Source organism: Aspergillus chevalieri, chromosome 2 (assembly GCF_016861735.1).
Source record: "Aspergillus chevalieri M1 DNA, chromosome 2, nearly complete sequence".
Lineage (NCBI taxonomy): Eukaryota > Fungi > Ascomycota > Eurotiomycetes > Eurotiales > Aspergillaceae > Aspergillus > Aspergillus chevalieri.
The window spans coordinates 3,461,294-3,483,984 of NC_057363.1; the positions used below are offsets into that span (position 1 = coordinate 3,461,294).

At 49.2% G+C, this 22,691-nt stretch overlaps 6 protein-coding genes across 6 annotated transcripts; 3 read left to right on the forward strand and 3 right to left on the reverse strand.

Moving 5' to 3' along the window:
- Positions 1-292: 292 nt before the first annotated feature.
- Positions 293-2,193, reverse strand: ARB1 (ATP-binding cassette family ATPase ARB1; the record flags this gene model as incomplete). The annotated part of the gene is made up of 2 exons (XM_043275273.1): positions 293-1,561; positions 1,615-2,193. The coding sequence occupies 2 exons, from the start codon at positions 2,191-2,193 to the stop codon at positions 293-295; spliced, it is 1,848 nt and encodes a 615-aa protein (XP_043134279.1).
- Positions 2,194-2,677: 484 nt separating this feature from the next.
- On the reverse strand, positions 2,678-3,618 carry ACHE_21216A (HPP family protein; the record flags this gene model as incomplete). Its single annotated transcript, XM_043275274.1, has 2 exons — positions 2,678-3,262; positions 3,319-3,618. The coding sequence occupies 2 exons, from the start codon at positions 3,616-3,618 to the stop codon at positions 2,678-2,680; spliced, it is 885 nt and encodes a 294-aa protein (XP_043134280.1).
- A 2,272-nt stretch (positions 3,619-5,890) lies between these two features.
- Positions 5,891-7,031, forward strand: ACHE_21217S (tyrosinase family protein; the record flags this gene model as incomplete). Its single annotated transcript, XM_043275275.1, has 5 exons — positions 5,891-6,084; positions 6,150-6,313; positions 6,387-6,615; positions 6,665-6,941; positions 6,996-7,031. The coding sequence occupies 5 exons, from the start codon at positions 5,891-5,893 to the stop codon at positions 7,029-7,031; spliced, it is 900 nt and encodes a 299-aa protein (XP_043134281.1).
- Positions 7,032-8,764: 1,733 nt separating this feature from the next.
- On the forward strand, positions 8,765-9,616 carry ACHE_21218S (putative MFS transporter; the record flags this gene model as incomplete). The annotated part of the gene is made up of 4 exons (XM_043275276.1): positions 8,765-8,849; positions 8,899-8,961; positions 9,013-9,217; positions 9,268-9,616. Coding segments are annotated over 4 exons (702 nt in total), but the record flags the coding sequence as incomplete, so codon positions are not given.
- A 35-nt stretch (positions 9,617-9,651) lies between these two features.
- Positions 9,652-10,578, reverse strand: ACHE_21219A (NAD-dependent epimerase/dehydratase family protein; the record flags this gene model as incomplete). Its single annotated transcript, XM_043275278.1, has 1 exon — positions 9,652-10,578. The coding sequence occupies one exon, from the start codon at positions 10,576-10,578 to the stop codon at positions 9,652-9,654; it is 927 nt and encodes a 308-aa protein (XP_043134283.1).
- Positions 10,579-11,721: 1,143 nt separating this feature from the next.
- Positions 11,722-14,440, forward strand: ACHE_21220S (uncharacterized protein; the record flags this gene model as incomplete). The annotated part of the gene is made up of 7 exons (XM_043275279.1): positions 11,722-12,147; positions 12,202-12,717; positions 12,768-13,141; positions 13,215-13,503; positions 13,565-13,726; positions 13,779-14,021; positions 14,075-14,440. 7 exons carry the CDS (start codon positions 11,722-11,724, stop codon positions 14,438-14,440), a joined length of 2,376 nt encoding a protein of 791 aa, XP_043134284.1.
- Positions 14,441-22,691: the final 8,251 nt, after the last annotated feature.

Sequence of the window (22,691 nt, forward strand, 5' to 3'; positions counted from 1 at the left end):
TATTTAGCTTCTGATGGCATGAATACGAACAAATGCACCGTACCAAGTGTAAAGTGTCATCACATTGAAGTCTATATGAAAGCAGCCAACAGACATCCGATCTAACCCCGGGGCACAGCTCTACTAACGGGGTTCCATCTAGACATGTATAAGAACGAAAAGAAAACACGCAACCAACCACTAATAAAAATGACCCTGCGAGATAATCCAGAAAACTTTTTTGACTCAATTTATTTTCATGGTCATCTCAAACATCCAATCATTACATGCAAGAAACATAAACAAATCCACCCTAGACAGCGCCGGCCTGAAGCATCTTCTTACGCAGGTAATCCTTGTACTGTCCAATGGATCCGTCCCACCGGGTGACGGTCTGGTTTTCACAGACCATAATGTCCTTGGCAATCTTGTCGAGCAGACGGAAGTCGTGGGACACGACAACAACACCACCGCTGTAGGCATTGATGGCCTCAGCCAAACTGTCAATGGTGGGGATATCGAGACCGTTCGTAGGCTCGTCCAGCAGAATCATGTTGGGCGACTCAATGGCAAGCAGGGCAAAGACGATACGGCTCTTCTGACCCTCCGACAGAGTACCCATGAGGGCCATCTGCGATTCACCGGAGAGACCGTAGCGGCCCAGCTGCTGACGCCAGTACTGGTAGTCCTGGCTCTTCTCGGGGAACCTGTCACGGACGAACTCAAGAGCGGACTTGGTCAAGTCGAGCTGCTCAGCGGAGTGCTGAGAGTACATGCCCAGCTTCAAGTGGGTATGGCGGGAAACACGACCACCGATGGGGCTCAGCTTGCCGGTCATCAGACGGAGGAGAGTTGACTTGCCCACACCGTTGGGACCGACAAGGGCAGTACGGGAGTCCATGTCCACGCCAAAGTCGAGGTTGCGGTAGAGGGTATCTTCCCACTTGCCAGAGTAGGAGAAGCTAACATCATCAAACGACAAGACGGGGGGAGGGAGCTTCTCGACATCGGCGAAACGGAAGGAGAAGGTACGGTCGGGGATAACGGGCTGGATGAAACCATCGGCCTCCATCTTGTCCAGAATCTTCTGACGCGACTTGGCCTGACGGACCAGGTTGGCATATGTACCAGCCGAAGCAATGAACTTCTTGATGTGAGCAATTTCTTCCTGCTGCTTGGCGTAGGCCTTCATTTGGTTGGTCTCCTGTTCGGAGCGGGTCTTGTGGTACGAGTCGTAGTTACCACCGTAGTAGAGGAGCTGCTTCATACGCATATCAAGCATGTTGGTGCAGACACCGTTCAAGAAATCCATGGAGTGAGAAACGAGGACCAGAGTGCGGTCCCACTTCTTCATGTATTCTTCCAACCACACACAGGCTTCAAGATCCAAGTGAGCGGTGGGGTCGTCCAGGAGCAGCAGCGAGGGCTTGACGAAGAGGGCCTTTCCGAGCGCCACACGCATACGCCAACCACCAGACATGTCCTTGGTCTTCTTGTTGATGGTGGTCTTGTTGAAACCAAGACCCGTGAGAATCAGGGAGGCACGGGTGTGGAAGGTGGAGGGGTCCATTTTGTCGATTTCCTGAGAACAATTAGCATGATTTCCAGTCGACAGCAAACCGGGGGGTAGCATACGTCATACAGGTCCATGAGAATGGGGCTGTCAGGACCGAGAGACTCAAGGAGTTCTTCCGCTTTCTCTTCCATCCGCTGCATCTGCTCCTCTGCCTGGCGGACAACCCACTCCAGAGCACCATACTCGGTAGGAGGAGCACCCTCGTTCAGGAGATAGACATCGATGTGCTCAGGAATGGGGAATTCCCGCGAGGCAATGGACTTGAGCAGAGTGGACTTTCCGCAACCGTTCTCACCCAAGAGACCGTAGCGACGACCGTAGTTCAGTTCGAGAGTAGAGTCGTTGAACAGGACCTTTCCGTGGAACACCAGCGAGGCGGAAGTGATCTTAACGTCGCGAGAGGATTCCTGCGAGGCGAGGACACCGGTGGTGACACGGTCCGACAGACCGTGCTTGTCCATCTGAGCTGTGAGCTTCTCAACGTCTTTCATCTTTTCGCCGGTGGTGGCGGGTTGCTCGTCCGCCGGCAATGGGTTGCTGGTGTCAGCGTCTTGAGTCTCATTGCCCTTGGACTTGGAGGGCTTCTTCTTTTCGTCACCACGCTTGGCCAGACGGGCAGCCTTGGAAGCAGAGACCATTTTGGCGGATATGAGGGAGTATTAGGGAGGTAGACTAAATCGGTAGGAGGGAGAGGAGAAGGAGGGAAAAGTCTTAAGGCGGGGCCAGAGGGGCGACCGAAAAAGGCTTTTAATCCGGTGGGGAATAGTGGAAGCCCTTATCGATAACTAGAAATGGCTGGGATAATAAGCGCCACAGATAGAACACTTCTTTTCTTTCCGCTAGATATAGGAAAGACACAAATAATAAGAGATGAGTAGATGAAGAGAAGAAGAAGAGAGAAGGGTTGAAGAAAATTCAGGCTTCTTTGACGAGGGCCGAGAAGAAAATCCTTCAGTGGGTAGATGCTGCTGTGTCATTGGCCGAAAGGGGTCACCGCCTTCGACGTGGCGGCCTTTCCTGATTGGGCATAAAAGTCACGTGCATCAATAGGAGATAAGCCATTTAGTAAACATTCAGAGTGAGAGATAAGAGATATGTATATAAAGACCTGCTTTTCCCCGGCTATCGTAACCGGTGGCTGATGGTCTCCAGGACCTCTCGTTCCTCCGCCGTGATCCAGATGTTGTCCGGCATGATCACCTCATCCCGTCGAATCACTATCTGTATAGGTTGCTCTGATAAGCTCTCTTTAACGCTACTTGAGCTGGAGATGACTTCAGCTTCTTCCTTCTTGGCCTTCTCAACGTCCTCCTCTCGTTTGCGTGACAATGCCACAGGAGTCCACCAGTACGCAGGATACCGTCGTTGAATGTTGTTGATCAGACACGCTACGGCCACCATGAGTGTCGATTCTAAAATCACGACAGGTATTAACCACCAGCCCATGCCTGCGCCTTCAGTGACTGCCAGTACGGCTGTGGCACCTGCCGGGGGGTGCGATGTGTTGGTGAGCACCATGACGGCCGTTACGATGGCACAAGCGAGGGGTGCACTGAGTTCTGGCAAGGCTTCCGCATGGGGATTCAATGCAAATAACTTGGCTATTCCGACTCCGATGGCAGAGGCAATGACTTGTCCAAGGATCGCGTTGCGAGGCTGGGCAAAAGGTGAATCGATCAAGGCGAATTGCAATACTGCCGCGGCTCCCTTTTCCACGTTAGTCGATTAATTTTCAAATGACAGGTCTTGGCGATTTAACGTACCATACTGGCAATAATAAGTGGTGCATTATGATGTTGGAAAGCCGGCACTCTCATCGACACCGACATGGTCACAGACACACCACAAAACACCCCGATTAATGCCCAGAAGGCGATGACCAGGTTACCAATAGCCCGCGGCGACTGGTCACCTCGATATCCGAAGAAATGCGAGATAGGCCGGGGGACCCATCGCCAAGGAGGCGCAGGAATGAACCGATTCAGATAGTTGTCGATATCGAAATGCCAGCGGGACCAGTCCACCCGGGACTTGGAGGGAGAATGCGAATGCACCTCAGGCATCCTGCTGTTATTGAATCTGCCAGCTGTCAGCACAGATGAGCTGTCCGGCCACTCTGTTGTTTCTGATACTTACAGGGGACTCTGTACACACGGCCAGCATCACCTCGTCAACAGGCCGAGAGAAACCACCAGTTCTTCACCCCCAAAGTTGGAAACTCCTTACTTTTCTCTCCCCAACTCCTCCGCAGCTGAGTATCTCCGCGGACTATTGCTTATTCGGGTCCGAATAGCCGTATTCCTCTTTTGGGATTTCCCCTTCAGCCGGTTAAGTAACAGAAACTCCCGATCGGGCTTAGCGTCTGACGATGAGATCATCGCAGCGTCCAGCATAAACTGCCTCTTTGGGAATCACCATGCACCAATTACAATGCTCTTATTGCATTCAGCCCTACAGGGCTAGAGCGACTCTTAACATTCTATACAAAAAGATCGTTCGTCTTAATAATTCTCAATGCCCGGGTCTCTCACCGCCTCGTGATATTGCCGCAGCTGCATGGTCTCCTTGCCAGGACTCCGGAGGCAGAGGATATAGGGAGGAACGACTAGCTGAGACCCAGCAGGTACGACGATATGTATATGTATAGGCGCTTGACGAGAAACTGCGCCATATATATCTGGGAGAAGTCTGAGGCTGCATTTGATGCGTTTAATACTTTAGCTGTGAATCGGAGAATAAGGCATTGCTAGCAGTGACGCCTAAAATAAAAGGGACATGGCGATACACTATTTTCAGCATTGTTCGGTCAAAACAAAGAGCCAGTGGTTGCATCGTGCTCTGGGGAATCGCTGGGTTCTCTTTTTTTACGACTCTGAAAGCAGGGACCTCCGAATTGACACTTCATTCCTAACCAGATCACAGCACTGGCGCCCAGAAATCCAGGATGTCGATGTCAACCTGGGAATATAGTAGAACCGTCTCTCGAAAGAAGAGAGTGCGGAGAACGAGGACATGTCATTATATGTTTACACGTACCCACACCCAGCTGAGAGCGCTCACATGACATCTGTAGCTTGGGCGTCATGCTTCTCGACGGGAGTCAATCCCTAAAGGTGGGCAGATTCTGAAGGCTACCAGGAAGTATGATTTTCAGTTATGATGCGCTAAGGTGAGTTACAGCTCAATCAGGGGGGTACGAAGCGTCCCATAACCAACACCCAAATTTATCATGAACACAAACCAGGCATGCAAGAAACTAGATATCAGGATCCTGAGCGTTCATTAAGACATGTATAAGTACAGTGTGAGGGAATGCATGCGGGAGGATTTGTGATGTTGTCTATGCGTCAAGAATCTGATATAATGTATCCAGCTCATCGTATATAGTTCAAAGGCGCAAGCCAGAGCTGTAAGGGGCTAGACTTCAAAATCAAAAGCCATTATCTAGCTATTTACAGGAAGGATTCGACAGAGAAAGAAAGAAAGTACGCCTGCTAAGGTCGGAAGCTAGCATATAAAGGTCCGCGTAAATGTATGCCCAATGCATCGGGCATCCAACAGAATATCACGTGCTTGCGAGGACCTGTTCTGAAGCGGGTAGCTCAGGTTCGGGGAATCGGGAGCCGATAATCCGACTGCACGAGGCTATATGGCGTACAGAAGATAGAGAGTTTAGTATACGCCGAAAGGAGTAATATTGAAGTCTATGGTAACCACACGTAGAACAAGTGCTTGAGTGCTTGACTATCTAAATACGTGTAAACACCGACCTATATAAAGATCCCCTGGCCTCGGTAATCGGGCCGACTATTTGTCCGATAGATCCTCATCATGTTCCGAGTGCCACTTTAGGCGTAGCCTATCACAAGAGCCATATCAATGGACATGAAAACGAGCAGGGAATGCTTACATCCAGCAGAATTAGTTCTTGTATCTCTTAAAAATGCTCGCTCATTTTCCTCCCTCTGACTAGAAGCCAGCAAAGCCCTCGTATTACAGAGGATACGAGAATAAACTTACTAGCTAACCATGGCAATCTACGCACATATGCATACGATCAATTTCGTTAATTTAGGGCGTAAATAAGCAATCCTCGTATACTCGCTATGCTTATCAGCATCTACACTGCCGATCAATCGGCCGAATCCACCCAGCCAAGTTTATCTGCTCTATACGAGGTAGTCTAACTCAAAAAAGAAAGAATAAGCAGTGTGCTACTAACACTGCCCAAATTGAAGTCTGCGAGATTGGCCACGTGCATTGTTGTACATTATAAACAGGGCCGATTTTGAGTCTTCTTTTTCTTCTGTATGACATACCCGATGATGCTTCAAGATGCGGCTCTATATCACTTGTGTGATGATTGCCATTCTGGCTGCATTGGTTACTACAAATTCTACACCACGCATCCCGGACGAGGTTGATGTCCTAGCCAACGATGCCCTGGTGAACCTTATTGCCTATGACCGGTCACACAGAGACGCGAACCAAACATGTACTCTTCGAAATGCGGCTATTCGGCGAGAGTGGTAAGTCGTGATCTATTAACTGAAATCACTGTCCAATCATTAACTCGCGAGCAGGGTTCTCTCAGTCTAATAGAGAGGAAAAAGTATACCAATGCAATGCTTTGTCTAATGTCTAAGCCGCCAAAACTCGCATCCACAGACGCACCGGGCATCCGCAACCGATTCGATCACTTCGTATCTGTTCATATCAGACAGACTCCAGCCATCCACGCCACAGTACGTCCACATCGTATGCACCCCTATAGACACAGCATTAACAAAACAGGGCAATTTCCTAACATGGCACCGCTACTACACTTGAGCATTCGAGCAAGCCCTCCGCAACGAGTGTGGCTACGATGGCTATCAACCCTACTGGGCATGGAATAAATACGCACACGATCCAATAAACTCGCCTCTCTTCGATGGGTCCGATTACAGTTTGTCGGGCAATGGGGAGTATGTTCCGCATAATGCAACCCCTGTAGCACCCATTACCAACGTTCCGCCAGGTCGGGGTGGAGGATGTGTGACTACCGGTCCCTTCAAGAAGTATGCCCTGTGCACTATGTCCTCCGAGTGCGATGGCTAATGACTACAGTATGTCCATGAAGCTCGGCCCCGTCGGTCCGACACTAAAAATCCTCGGCCTCAAGCCCCAACCCGGAAATGGACTCGACTATAACCCCCGCTGCCTCCGACGGGATATCTCATCCTATGTCTCCATGAGATGGACCAAGTCCAGCGACGTTACTGGTCTTATCACGAACTACACAGACATCGGTTCCTTCCAAGACACTATGCAGGGAAATCTCACCTCAGACAATATTGGTGTTCACGGTGGAGGCCATTACACTATCGGCGGCGACCCGGGTGGTGTACGTCTACCTTAACCATGGAAGCATATTCGAAAGCTAACAAATAAATGATAGGACTTTTACGTTTTCCCTTCCGAACCAGCATTCTAAGTACACCACGCCATGATCGACCGCGTCTTCTGGATCTGGCAGAATCGCGATCCGGAAACAAGACGGCATACTGTTGGTGGACTATCACAATGTTTAACGACCCGCCGTCAAGAAATACTACATTGGATGATATTGTTGATTTGGGAGGATTGGTTGAACCGTACCGACTGGGAGATTTGTTGGATACGACTGGTGGGCCGTTCTGTTATACATACGCATGATCGTTTAGATATCTATTCTGGTTTTGAATTGTTTTCCCTGACGCGTTGGAACTGGGAGTCCGATACACAAAATATAGCGCCTAATCTAAGTTAGTCCGTCAATCCACGGTTCGTCTGCCTAACTTGCCTTAAAAAAAAATTGAACATGGCGTGGACATGGCTCGGTGATAGGCCCTACACCCACAGTATCTCTCGGGATCTTATCAATCAGTGCTCTTTTCTTCCGAAACCGTCCAATGAGAAACACTTCCAGCTTCGGTTTTTCTGGTAGCATATTAAGACAGGATACTAGCTCTTGGCTACTAACCATTTATAGCAATAATACCGGCCATGCCCCGCTCGGTGGCCGCACATTTGACCGATGAGGAATCTTATCTGATCAGGATTTGACAGGACACGCCACTGCTCCGATCGTCGGGCTTATTTTCACTGCTTAAATAGAAGTCTTTCCTGCGACACGATGTTCGATCGCATATATTTTCCGTAGAATCGTGCGTTCAGAGGCCTAGAACTATGGAGTCTACCAAGCCCGAGCTTAAGGCTCAAGACTCGATCGTTGTCTCGACCGAGTCTACATCCCAGGAAAACCAACTTGCCAGAGATGACGGGAAACGCTATCCTCCGCTGACCGCGAAGCTGTTCGCAGTCTTTCTTATCTCGTGTATCAGTTTTGGATCGCATTGGAGTTCCGGTGTTACGGGAGCGATGAAGAGTACTATCAAGAAGGTGCGCGCCCTACTCAAGAAACATGGTGGATAAATGCTGATTGATGCAGAAAATGCACATCTCAAACACTCAATTCTCCCTCCTTGAAGCAAGCGAGGATTTCATGGCTACCTTGCTCATGTTGATTAGTGGTATAATCACAGATCGGGTTGGGGGTGCTGGTAAGTTGCATATACTAAAAGGCGCTCACAACGACCAGAAACTTACCTAAACTATGTAGGAATGATAGTTTACGGGAATATCGTCTACACCATCGGTTCAATTCTTGTCGCTGCGGCCACGACAGTCCGTTCCTTCAATTTCATGGTCGGGGGTAGGATTATCCTTGCGCTGGGGGATATCGCGACGCAGATTGCGCAGTATAAGATGTTCTCATCGTGGTTCCCGCCTAGTAACGGATTTGCATCCACGTTGGGATTTGAGCTGGCAGTTGGGAAGATTGGTGGATTCGTTGGAAAGTCTACTGCCAACGTTATAGCCAGGGTGAGTACATTTTCCACGATGTTAAGACACATGCTAAGAGAGCAGAACACCGGAAACTTCGCCTGGGTCTTCTGGACGTCCGTCTTCATGAACCTTTTCACCAACCTAGCCACTCTCATCTTCTACTTCTTCAACCGCTACTGCAACAAACACTTCAAAGGCCGAGAGGACATCGGCACCAAAGAGACTCTGAGGGAGAAGAACAAGAAGTTTGAACTCAAGAAGATATTTGAGCTATCATGGATGTTCTGGGCTGTCATGGGTTTTTCGATATTTCAGACGAGCACTGCCTCTGTATTCAGTCAAAATGCGACGGAGCTGGCGCAGAAGAGGTTCAATGTTGATGCAATTAAGGCGGGGTGGTATAGTTCGTTATCGCAATATGCTGGTATGTATCTTCTATCCCTAGATGATATGTTCTGACGCTGATGTTTTAGGATTCTTTCTGGTCCCGTGTTTGGGTATTTTCATTGATGTTCTCGGAAATCGAGCATCAGTTAGTAAGTCATCCAAGAAAAACTAATCAATTGACAATGTGCTCATTTGACAAGTGTGCATATGCGGAATTGGCATGTTCCTAAGCATGGCCCTAGTCAACTTTGCCAAAACGCAAGCCGGAACCGGCGCATCGTTTGGCATATACGCCATCGCGATGTCTCTAGGTCCGACATCCGTCATCGACAGTATCCGGACAACCCTCTGGCACCAATCAGTCTTTGGATCTGCATATGCACTGAAGGTTACCATGAATAATGCGTACGTGTTAATGGCATCTAGCAAACGAAACCATACTGACAAGAAGGCAGAATGAGCATCATAATCCGAATCATCACCGGTGCTCTTCAAGACGCTGACAATGACTCCTACCGCCGTGTCGTCCGTGTCTACCTCTTTCTCGCTGCTGGATCTGTAGCGGTCGGCCTGGTGATTCTGGTCGGGGCAATATTTAGCGAGAATTTGGCGCCGTTGCAGTGGACTCGGAAGCAGAGAATTGCCCGTGGAGAGGATATTGTGATGCTCCGCGAGAAGCACCTTTTCACGCATCGTAATCGCAGTAGGTGGATTGCGGTTACTTGTTTCAGCGCCCTCATGTTGCTTACCATTGGGAGTTGGGTGGCATATATCTGGGGTGCTGTTACGGGGCACAATTCATAGTTGACGTTTCATATGTCCGTCACGCTATAGAATCTCTATTTACTCTCATAATACTTCTGCCACGGATGGCCCTCCCGAAACCCTAACAACTCCTTAATCTTTCTATTACTGAGCGGCGCCTCCCTCTCCCCCATCTCCCTCGTAAACGGCGTCCCCGGCGAAACCCTCTCGAGAAACTTCCTTGTCGACTCATAGTTCGTGATCTCATCATTCGTAGCATTAAACACCTGAAACCCCAACCCATCCTTCTCAACACTCAAATGACACATCTCCCCCAAATCCCGCGAATCAATATACGACCACCCATGCACAGCCCATCTCTCCGGTTCTTTCACATAAGAAGCAAACATATCCTGCTGATACTCCTCCGGATTAACCACCCTCCCAATTCTCAGCACATAAATATCCACCCCGGGAAACCGTCTGGCAAACCCCCTCGCAACCCCCTCCCCACAAACCTTTGCAATAGCATAACTATCCATCGGATTCGCATCAACTTCCTCATCGACCGGAAAACTCGGAAACCCAACATCCCCCTCCGCATAACTAACCCCATACACCGTAACCGAACTCGCAATAATCACCTTCTTAATCCCCAGCCGACACGCCGCCTCGACCACATTATACGTAGACATCGTGTTCGTGCGGAAGGTTTCGTTGTCGGGCACAATCATGTTCCGCGAGTATCCGGCTAGATGAATGACTGCGTCGGGGCGGTCTTTGCCTAGGGGGTCGTCGCGGAAGGGCTCGGTGATCTTGAAGTGCGAGGTGAAGGCGCCGTGGACTTGGTCGGAGTCTGTGAGGTCGGCGCGGAGGGTGTGGACGAGGGATTCGGGGGCAATTTGTGGGGGGAGAGAAGCGAGGTCGATGTTGAAGATCTCGTGGCCGCGGGAGAGGAGGTGGGTTATTATGTGTTGGCCGGCTTTGCCGGTGCCGCCCGTGACGATGATTCTTTTGCCCATTGTGGTTTTTGCTATTATATGGAATTGCTCTGGAGGGGGGTGAAGGTTTTCTGGGGTGAAGGGGTATAAATAAGCGGGGGTAGAGTGTCACTCGGGGCGGGGCGGGGTGGGCTTTGGCAAGTAATGCCCCGCCCCAGTGGGCTTTGGGGCGGGGTGTGCCATGGCCCTGCCCGCCCCGAAACCCCGGCGGGTTGGGGCGGGTTTTGCCCCAAAACCCCAAGACTCTCCGTGCTATACCCAATCCGTCGATCGGATATCGCACTATTCCAACCATGGTTAGTTTGGGGCAGTTAACGGGGCGGGGTCCCCAGTCCGCCCCGAGTTTTCGGTATTTTTGTATTTGAGACACGATCACTTGATAGTTTACGCAGCCATGTATAATTACAGCACATTTACTATGTCGACATACATCCTCATGCGAAGTTGTAAGTAGAATATCGTTGCAGCGGTCGCAATATACATAATTATCATGAAGGAATCCCTCTGGAATCATATAGACACTTATATCTATCCATAAAGTAATAGCAACTCCGAAGCATTACAAGCCTAAGAAGTTGTTCTGTTTGAATGCTGTACCCAAGAGTATATAGCTTGAGATATATATACATATATAGCGCTAATGCGATTTACATGTATACTCTGCGCAATAGCAATCTCACCACGGTGAAAGACATCATTATACAATGCAATATCAATATATGTCTAGAATTTTTTTAAACAAAGGAACTAATACGGGAGGAATGTGAGATGGTCACAGCCTCACAGGTTCTACATAGCATTCCGGTTACAACTTCTCTTCTATGAGTGTCCTCCGGTCGCAACCACAGAGTACATTGCCTCCGGGCATTATATAATCTAAATCCGCCAATTATATTCTAGATCACCACAAAGAATATAAAACCTACGGAGTGTCTTTCAGTGAAGCAAGAGAAAATAAAACTTGTAAAACTGGCTTTTTATTTCATTCCTCTGGTTAGTGAATACAAAAGAGGCGTGGGCATAAATATCACTCCGCGAAATTCTCGCCATGCTAAGAAACCATCTTCCTTTCTTTAATCAGGTTTTTCAGAAATCGGCTGTTTTATGAAAAGTTAGTAAACACCGCTGAGACCTGTTCTCCCCACGGTTAGTTTGCTCGCCGCCATGGCGCCGCCAAAGAAACAATCAAAAACCCCGGCCAGCACGAGCAAAGCCAGGAAAGGTGCTGACGATGTTGACCCTGCTCCTGAGGCTCCTCAGGCTAACGAGCAATCTGGAAATGGTGGACTACTCCAGAAGCTCATCCATGACGATCGAATGGTCACCCAGCTTGACAGTGCATACCTCGGGAGTGTTGTGGTGGATATTCGTGCTCTCTCACATAATGAACGTAACCGAGCCATTGATGAACGTTTCATTGAGAAGCTTTCTGAGGCGTTCAAGTGTGGTGTTCGGCGTTTTGCACAGGAGGACCGCTTAAAAGTGACGACTACAAGCAAGATGTTGGAGACAGTTTTGGCAGATCATGTTACAGAAACGACTACGCTCATGGACCTCCACAAATCCCTTACCAGAAAAACTAGTGATCCTGTACGTTGACATTCTAACCATGGTGACTACATTGCTAACCGGTAACTACATCAGAATGAATTGATTCACATTCAAGTTTTGCCAGAAGGTACCACGTTTGAACTGCGAAATGGACAGCATCGGGTTTCAGCTATGCTCAAGATCCTTCAAGAGGCCATTGAACGCGCTGATGCTGGGGAAGACATCACACGACCTGAAGTTCATGACTATCTGTGGGCCATCGACCTTTATGATGATGACAAGATGACAGAGGATACCCTTGCTGCCCTGATGGCCAATCGTGAAGTCATGCACCATTCAAACAGTGATGGCTACAATGCAGTCCAGATACTCGGTCGGCTGGAGAGTGTGCCAGAGAAAGAGCGAGGAGAAATTGTCAGAGGCTCAACTTTCTCTGACTGGGTGCAGACACTCTTTGGTCTGAATCTCACACACACTGCCCGGATGGGCTCTGTGATCAGCCATGAAGGCTTTCAGCCGTATGTTTTTCGATATGGAATGACACGATATGGAGAACGTCGCTTTACCTGGACCCTCGGAGGAAAAATGGTTTCATCAAAACTTGATTTTGTACGTTGATTTCCACATCAAAGGTTGAAGATGGTACTAACCACAGTCAGATCTGGTTTCGAGAGTTTGATAAATTTCTCGAGTTCACCACAAAGATCTTCGGGCATACCGCGCACCTCGTTCGATGTGAGGACTGGGAGTTAATCCTCAGTGTTGAGGCTGGTCAGCCAGACTACCCTCTTCGGCTCCTGTTTTATCCACGCCGTGAGGACTATTGGTTGAATAACAAAAAGCGCAAGAATCCTTGGCCTTTGCCTCCAAATTATCGGAATGAGCAACTCCCGCGACTCTCAAGCCCCTACCAAACCAATGACTATCGCTTCGACTGGCGTCGCCCAGGGTTTCTCAAGGATCTCAGTGAAGAAGATTACCACTTCATCTTTTCACGCCTAATGGAGAATCGAAATCTCCCATGTCCATGCTGGTAAGCTACAGTTCCCTGACTCCATAATCTCCCCACGGTTAGTAGCTTTTTGAATCATTAACTTTCTGACTAGGAATGATTGGTGCAACCTGGAAAAAGCAGTTGACAAGGTCAAACGGATTCTTCGCCACATAGCTATATGGATTGACCCAGACTGGACATACCCTGCAGCAGCCTCGCATGATCTGAAGGACTTCCAATGGGACTTGGAGATCCAAGACCTTCTTTTCGGAGACAAGAATTTTGATCGTCCATTTTCTCTGGATGCTGACCGTCTTCGGTTAGCTCGTAATTTCATCGATGAGCTTGTGAGACAGGTCCAAACTGACGGCTTCTGGAAGGACCCAAAACTCAATGACCTAGTAGGTTGACCAGACAGTTCACTAGTATTGAACATGAAGTTGCTAATAAAACTGATTCTAGCTCAAACCACCCCCTGATACCCTTGCAAGTGCGTCACACTCAGCTGCATATTTTGAGCGTTTCCTCCACCCGAATTGGGCTGCAATTATACAGCATGTTGTCAAGTCTGCCGGCCCGGTTCTGACCAATGCGATGAGCGCGTATAATGATCTGGGTTTTTTAGTAGGTCCCCTCACTCCACTTTTCTTACCGTGGTGAGATTAACATATTTTAGATCTCCAATCAGATGCCATACTCACCGTGGGGCCCGGTGATTGGCCGCACGCTTAAACAGAATCAAGCAGTTTGCCGAACTCCCTCAATGCTCAACAAAAATGAGGAGGAAGACTTGGTCCAGCAAGGTGAAATTTTTGGTGCCCTCTGGCACTACCGATCCCTCAAAAGCAAGATGCTGGAAACGATCAGTTGGGGGCTTAAGGGCGGGAAGAAGCGACCAGAGAATCTGATTGGATGTGAGGTAAGTGCTCCTCGCACTTTTAACCATGGTTAGAAACTCATTAGTTTCATTAGGCGGAATATGAGGCGGCTGTGGTTGTTCTCAAGGACCAGGCACAAGTGCTTGAACGGTACGGCTATACACACGCAATCGATAATTTTTCCGAAGATTTGAGTGCATTTTCTTTGGATCGTTCAGAACCGGCCGCGATCACTATCAAGGAGACTCCTGGCTTCCTAAAATGTCGGCCGAAGATGTTCACAAGCCAAGCAGAGGAGATCCAAGCAAAGATCAAGGAGCACAACCGATCTATTCAGAAGAATAGTGTGATCAGACAGTCAGAGACCCAGAAGCGCAAGCGAAATGAGACAGAGGATTTAGAACCAGGAGAGGGTGTGGAACCGGAAGAGAACACAGAGGCAACTGACAACGAAAATTAAAATTCAAACCATGGTTAAAGTGTTTTTCTCAATTACAGAAAAGTTTGGGGTGTGTTGGGCGCTGAATTTGAAATTCTGCTCTGGATTATTAGATTTTTCTCTTCCTTCTCATCATGTTTATATGAATGCTATGTACAATGGATTCTCCAGCAAATACTCCTTACACTTCTCATTCCTCACCTGCGCCAGCACCACAATCATCATTCAGTGATATACTTCCCAATCTTGACTTAGAGTCCTCTCCTTTTCCAGAGAGCCAGCGAAGTTTGCCAATTGATCCCTTTCCGAATACATCTTTACCATATTCCTCTGTCAACCGGAAAAACAACCCAATCGGCGACTTTGACCTGGATATCATTTCAAGCAGACATGGAACAAACACATGTGTCAAATATCCAGAACGCAAGAACCTCACCACTGAATCTGAGTTCATTCAAAAACGAGATGAGTTTATGCGTTGGTGGAGGACAACTATATCAGCTGGAAAGTTTGAGAAGAAGGGTAAAGACATGCGATGGGGAGGATCCAAACATTCTCAAGGTTGGCAGCATTTCATAGAAGTCGCACGTCTTGATGATGGCACTCCACATGCTCGCTGTATTCACTGTGAGACCTTTATTGATCATCCAGGTAGAGGCAATGGGACCAAAACAATGATCAGACATCCAAATACCAGGCAATGCACTTATCAGCATCCTCAAAAATGTCATGCTTCCATTCAAGACTTTCTTGGAAAAGGACCAGTAAGTGCAAGGTCTACTCCAATATGCTGTTATGCAAAACAAGTATACTAACTCAGGAATTCTTTCTATCTCCCAGATAAACACGCCAGACAAGACTTATTCTCGTGAGGCATTTCAGGAACAGGTAGTTCATTGCATTGTTGGTAACCGTCTCCCATTCCGACTCATTGAAAATGTACAATTTCGACGTCTTCTAAATCTTGCGGCTGGTCCGAACAAAAAGCTGCATTTTCCCAATCGAAATGGTGTGAAAGATCTGCTAATGCAGCTTGCTCATACTTCTCGACGGAATACCATGGAAACCCTTCCTTCTGACAGTAAAATTTCCATTGCCCTTGATTGCTGGACAAGTCCAGATCAGAAACCATTCATGGCAGTTATTGGGTATTTCATCTCAGCGGATTTCCGGTTTTGCGAGGCCCTTCTTGGTTTTTCTCCATTGGAAGGATCTCATTCTGGGGATCGTCTTGGATCTGTGCTCTTGAAAATATTGGAAAAGCATGATCTGTCTCATCGCCTCCTTGGCATTACAACGGACAATGTACGTCATAATATACACATCCTCTCACCATGGTTAGAACATAAGAAATTGAGATCATACTGACTATTACAGGCTGGAAACAATGGGACAATGTTTGTCTACATCACAGATTCCCTTGCCCAGACTTTAGATCCAGATGTTGCTCATGGCTTGCAAGACGCTTTGAACACACATGACTTCTTTGAGCATGCCATGGACAGTGGCCTACAAGCCATTCTTAGCACTCCACACCATCTTCCATGTCTTACACATGTCATACAACTTGCTGTCAATGCCTTTTTGCGTGAGCTAAAGATCGATGCCAAAAATGATGATGTTGTTGGCATCCGCTGGAATGATGATGATAAAAACCTGAGAGAAAAAGGATTGACTCGTACTCTCGAAAAAGCAAGGCTTTGATTCTATTTCCCCTTTTCTTTTCTTTTCTTTTCTTTTTTCTTTTTTCTTTTTTCTTTTTTTTCTTTGTTACTTGTTCTCGGCTAATGCTAGATAGGTCCGGAAACTAGTGCGATATGTTAATGCCAGCCCTCAACGTCGGGAAAGCTTTCGACGATATCAGCGAATGGATTCACACAATACTAAAACACTTGGTCTTCTTCTAGATTGCAAAACTCGCTGGAATTCCACCTTTCTTATGCTTGAACGGGCTTATAAGTTGAGGGAGCCAATTCGAAGGTTTATCACCACAACGGATGACCATGCTATCTTCCCTCTGAGTCTTGCAGAACATGAATGGCGACATGTGGAGTACCTACTTCAGCTGCTTCGAGAGTTCTACTACTTTACAAACAGCCTGTCTAAGCACCATGGAGTTACAGTTCATAAGGCATGTGCCAATTTTCACCACGGTTAGATCCTTGCTAATATTTATACAAGGTGTATATGATCTACAACAGTCTCTTCAATCACATCGAGGATAATCAGCATCACCTTGAAAACAAACAGCGACCGTGGAAAAGGCAGCTTTATCAGGGTTTGTCAATGGCGCACAGAAAACTTTCAGAATATTATGGAAAGACATATGAATTTCAGGGCGTCATTTATGCAATCGGCACTGTCCTTGATCCATGCCAAAAGCTTTCTGTTTTCCAAGGAGCAAGTTGGGAAGAAAATGGTGGCTCAGGAATGCTTTGGTCGGTTAAATATGAGAATGTACTAAAAAAAGTCTTTTCTTATTACCGAAACAGATATCCATTGATCAACGAAGCGACTGCATCCTCCACCAATCTGAATGTAATTGATCAAGCTCTTCACCGGTACAAGCGTCGCCGATACAACCAACAGTCTGACTCAAACGAACAATCACAGAGTCATCAATACACTGAACTGCAAAGATACCTGGATGATGAGCGTTAGTCTTCTTTTGTTACTTCTGCATTAGACTTCATCGGGCGCCTGGAACATTAAAATCAGCACCCAGGAAAAACACGTCTTCTTCACGCGTTTATCGACAGGTAGGGGCCTTCTGGCACCTATAAACCACCATGGAGGCACTGAGACCCCATGGTGGTGGTATATCGCACGCGTCACCCCCCGGAGTGGGCAACGTGGCCTCCGAGTTTGCAGAAACACAAGATATGCCAGTCACCCCAACACCAGCCCGCTGGCGATCTGGGTACACGATGCAACCGGTACTTAACGATAGCAGCATGGAGAGTGCTAGCATGGATGAAAATGAAGACCAGGAGCGCTGGCAACCTCAGGGACCCAGCAGGACCCCCAGTCGGGCCAGTGAGGCCAGAAGCGGAATCAGACGACGAAAGATTCTACAAAAGTCATTGATCAGCAGACCAAAGCATCAAACTTCCCTGCTAGATGCAAGCAAACAAGCCCAGGTACTGGTGGGAGCTCTGGAAGCAGCCCAGACACAGCAACAAGAAATGTACCAGGTGGTCCAGGAACAAATACAGGCGCACCTGGCAGAGGAGCTGTCCAACTGGAGAGCAGAGCGACAAGTCTGTGAAGGAATATATATGGAGCGGATTACAAAGCTGGAGTTGGAAGTCAGCAAGCTTCGCACAGAGCTTACAGAAGCCAAGTGCACCATCCAGCAGCGCGAGCCAGTGAGGCAGAATACACTGGCAGTTGATACCCAATCAAACCGGGCAAACAAACAAGACAACAACCAGACCCCCAAGGTGAGGGAAATGAGCCAACAACCAAGGCAAGAACCAAGGTTTGCAGACCTCGCTGCACTACTCTCCACTAAACCTGGAGGACAGGAATGGCAGGAGGTTACCAGAAAGAAGCAGAAGAACCGGCAAATCCAAGCAACAGCTGTGGCTACCCAGCCCAATCCAATCACACTGAAGCCAGCCAAAGACAGCCCCAAGGAAGCACGGAGACTACTATTTCGTCGTGAGGGAGGAAAGGCCGCCCCAAGAACAGAGAAAGAGGATGTCATTCTGGCCATCAACCGAGCAGTAGCAAAGGAACACTTCCCAGCATTCATCCGAGTGGTGGATGCAGGATATACCAATACAGGAGCGATCACAGTTCTTCTGGAAAAAGGCACCCTGGGCTCTATGCTGCTACCCAATCATAAAGACCTCTTAGTCACTGCAGCTCGACAAGCAGACCCAGCAGTGATATCTGTGGAGCTACCAGAACAATGGTACCGGGTTAAGGTCCATGGGGTCCCAATTAGACGCTACCTCACCTGTGGCCTGACTCTGGCTCGTGAAGAGATTGAACTGGGCACTGAATACCAACTGAAGAGGAACCCAACATGGCTCCGGAGCTCCAAGGAACTGCAGAACAGCAACCAGAAGGGATCAACTATTGTTGTCACAGTGGGTTCACTAGAAGAGGCTCGGAGGCTTCTTATCAATGGCATTCGCTTTGGAGGATCCCGGTACAAGACAGAGCAGTACTGGGAAACAGGAGTTGACACAGTCTGCCCCAGATGCTGCCAACTAGGCCACCGCAGCTTCAAGGCCTGTGGGGACCACCCACCATGCTGCTTTATATGTGCAGGTCCCCATGAAGGCACTGAACATGTCTGCCGGGTGGTAGACTGCCCAGCCAAACCAGGAACCGCCTGTAAACACATCCCGGCCAAATGTGGCACCTGTGGAGGACCACACCCTGCAACAGTAGGGAATTGCCCGGCCAAGCGAGCAGTGAGGAAGGAACTGAGAAAGAGAACTGTGGAGTCCAAGGACGTATCCCAACCGACTGAGAGACCTCAGCAAATGACCAGTGTAAAACCAGCCATTCTGAGCTCACCAGGATTCGCTTTCAGTGTGGTCAACCGAGACCAGCACCAATCACGACCACGGAGCAGCTCAGCTCCTAACAGCCCCCAGACCCAGCGGTATCTGGGACCTAGCTTGACAACTGGCCAAGAGGAGGACACAGAGATGAGGGGCATTAGCACCCCAGGGCGTTCAATAGCCCACTAATGCGACTACTCCAACACAATTGCCGCAAGACCTATGCGGTCACTGTTGCGGCTCTGGAGGCGGGGCTGGAGCTAGGGGTGAGACTAGCATGCCTACAGGAACCTTATATTGATATGGAGTTCCGACATGGAGGATATCAGATATATTGGCCAGAAGCAGGATCTCTTCAAGACCGGCGAGTGGCGGTAGCAATCCGGCGGGATATATTAAATGAAATAATTGTGGAGGCCCGAACAGATCTCCTTGATCACCCATATCTCATGGTAATGGATGTATGGGAGCTGAATCGGGCCCGAGAAAAAACACGAAGAACCAGAATAATCAACTGCTATGACAATTGGCTGGGAATTGGCCATTGTTGGCATGGGGGGAATGAGAGACAGAGAAGAGCACTAGAGGATGTGCAATGGGACCAGGTTCTTGAGGGAAGATGCCTGCTTGTGGGAGATTTCAACGCCCATAGCCCACTATGGAACCCTCTAGCAAGAGCCCGAGTGAATGCCAGACCGCTAGAGAATTTGGTAGATGAAGCAGGTCTCTACATCAACAATGAGCTAGGAGTCCCCACTCGACCAAAAAGGACACCAGGGATTTCAATCATTGACTTGGCTCTAACCACAGTTAGTATGGGGCCTCTGGAGATGTGGACTGTTGACCAAGAGCACCCAACCGGCTCAGACCATGAACTGATAATCATGGAATGGACCTCTCTGGAACGAATATCTACAATACCCTCACAATATGTAACAGGGTGGCAGATTCAGACGCTTCAAGCCAACCCACAAGCCCTGGAGGAAGCCAAGGGAGATTGGCAAGCGAGAACAGAATCCAGACCCTGTTTGGGGAACTCTTGCTCGTCAGAAGACCTAGCTGGGGAAGCCATATGGATCCAGGAGGCCCTGACAGCAGTATTAAATCGGCATGCAAAACAGCTACGGGTGACTCCACTATCAAAACGCTGGTGGGGGACAGAGATTAAAGAGGCCCGTAGGACCTACAGTCAGGCAAGACGGGCATGGCAGGGTCAAGAGATCTCTACAACAGAACTGAGAGAGGTCCGGAATAGCTACTATCGAGCCATCCGACGAGCGAAACGCACCTGCTGGGAAACCTTTCTGGAAGGAGCAACAGATCAGCCAGGCCTAGGGGATACTGCTAGATGCTGGCGGGCTCTGAACTACACAAAGCCCAGGACTATGGCAACAACCCCAACGCTACGTGGGCCCCAGGGTCAACTTGCCAGCTCCATTGACGAGAAGGAAGCCCTGATTCGGGAAACAGCCTTCCCCCAGACACCAGGGAATAGCCAAGAAGTTGAGGTCCCCCAAGGATCCTGGCATGGCCAGGTGGATGAAGGAATAGTTAAACACGCTCTGTTTCACCAGGCAGTCCAAAAGGCCCCAGGAATTGATCGACTAAACTTCCGGGCTCTCCGGCTTTTATGGGAATGGGACAGCCCCAGAATTGTTGCTCTAACCCGACAATGCTTCCGACTAGGCCTACACCCACCAGTGTGGAAGGTGGCAAAGGGTATTCTGCTGAGGAAACCCAATAAGCCAGACTACACAGCTGTGAAGGCCTACCGGGTGATTAGCCTACTAAACTGCTTAGGGAAAGTGGTTGAGAAGGTAGCGGCAGACGCGATTGCCCACCACTGTGAGACTATGGGGGTACTACACCCAGGACAGATGGGAGGTCGCAAGCAACGGAGTGCAATTGACGCAGTGGCATGTCTAATACAGAACACCCATGAAGCATGGAAACTCCAACAACTTATGGGAGCGCTATTCCTTGACGTGAAGGGAGCATTTGACCATGTGAACCCAAGCCGACTGATAGCCCGACTGATCGAATTCAACCTAGATGGGGATCTGATCCGATGGGTACAGTCCTTCTTGACTGACAGATGGGTACAGCTACAGATTGACAACACACAGTGCCCAGCACACCCAGTTAACTCAGGGGTGCCACAGGGCTCGCCAGTGTCACCAATTCTCTTCATTATCTACCTCAGCGGTGTATTTGATGCAATTGAGAGGAGAGTGAATGGTATCCAGTGTCTCTCATTTGCAGACGACATAGGCCTGCTCGCTCCAGGATATTCGGTTAGAGAGGTCTGCAAGAAGCTGCAAGAAGCTGCCAAGGTGGCCATTGAGTGGGGGCATGGTAATGTGGTCCAGTTTGATGCAGGGAAAACAGAAGCAGTCCTACTTACTCGCAAACGGGGCCGGGAACTGAAAGATCAGATTCAACGAGCACGAGTGGAGGTAGATGGCCACTGTGTGCCCTTCAACTTAGAGGCAACGCGATGGCTTGGTGTCTGGCTTGATTCTGGGCTGAATCTCAAAGCCCACTATCAGACCTGTATGCGCAAGGCACGGGCTGCAGAAAACCGGGTACAACGCCTATGCCAGAGTCATGGACTTGCTCCAGGACTGGCTCGCCAGGTCCAAGTTGCAGCGATACAGTCAGTAGCCCTGTATGGAGCAGAGCTCTGGTGGCAAGGCCAGAAGGATCGACGAGTGGGTATACAGCTCATGATCAACCGACAGGCCCGTGCAATTACCGGCATGTTGAAATCCACTCCTGTAGGGCCACTAGTCCGCGAAGCGGGCCTGGCACCAGCAGAGGCCCTATTGGAGGCCCGACAATTGAAATACACTACCCGGCTGCTCAGCTTACCGGAGAACCACCCAGCTAAGGAGGTCCTCCCAGTGAGCTTCCGGGAAGGGGATCAGCACGCCCAACCTGGGGAACAGACCCCAGGGAACCGACAATGGGCTGAGAGAAACAACCGAGGCCGATGGTCCCTGGGACAACACCTTGCTCGACAACTAGCCAATATTCTACCAGTGGACCCATCTGGGGGCTTTGAGAGCACAACACAGACAACCAGTAGCCAGTTCCCAGGCCAAATAGAGATGCTACCAGGTCCAGAGGCCCTAGCAGCAGCGCAATCTCTCCCTCCAGAGCTAGCAATCTGGTCAGATGGATCAAGATTAGAGAATGGCAAAAGCGGGGCAGGGATTGCTTGGCAAGAGCCGGGAGGAACATGGAAGACCCGGGGGTTCCCATTAGGCAAGGGATATGAGGTCTTTGATGCAGAGCTTCTGGGAGTTGTGCGAGCACTCCAGTTAGCAGAGAAAGTGGGGGACCAAAGACCAATCACTATCCTGTTGGACTCCCAAGCAGCCATTGCAAGGATGCGACACACCCAGCCAGGGCCAGGTCAAGCATTAGTGACCCAAGCACATGCTATAGCCAAGAGACTACATGCCCGAGGTTGCCAAACTACTATCCAATGGGTGCCGGGACATGCAGGAATAGAAGGAAATGAGAGAGCTGACCAGGCAGCAAAACAGGCAGCCAGTAAGCCACCAGGAAGAGGCCCAAGAGAGATATCCCTGGCCTTCACCTGTAGAGCCCGAACAGAAGCCATTATAGCACAAAGGCAGAGATGGCTCAGCAAAGAACTTGGACAGCGATCTCAACAAGGTCAACGAACATACAGGCCACAGAGGAACTGGCGGCTCGACCCAGCAGCTGCAATAGCTCCCAAACAC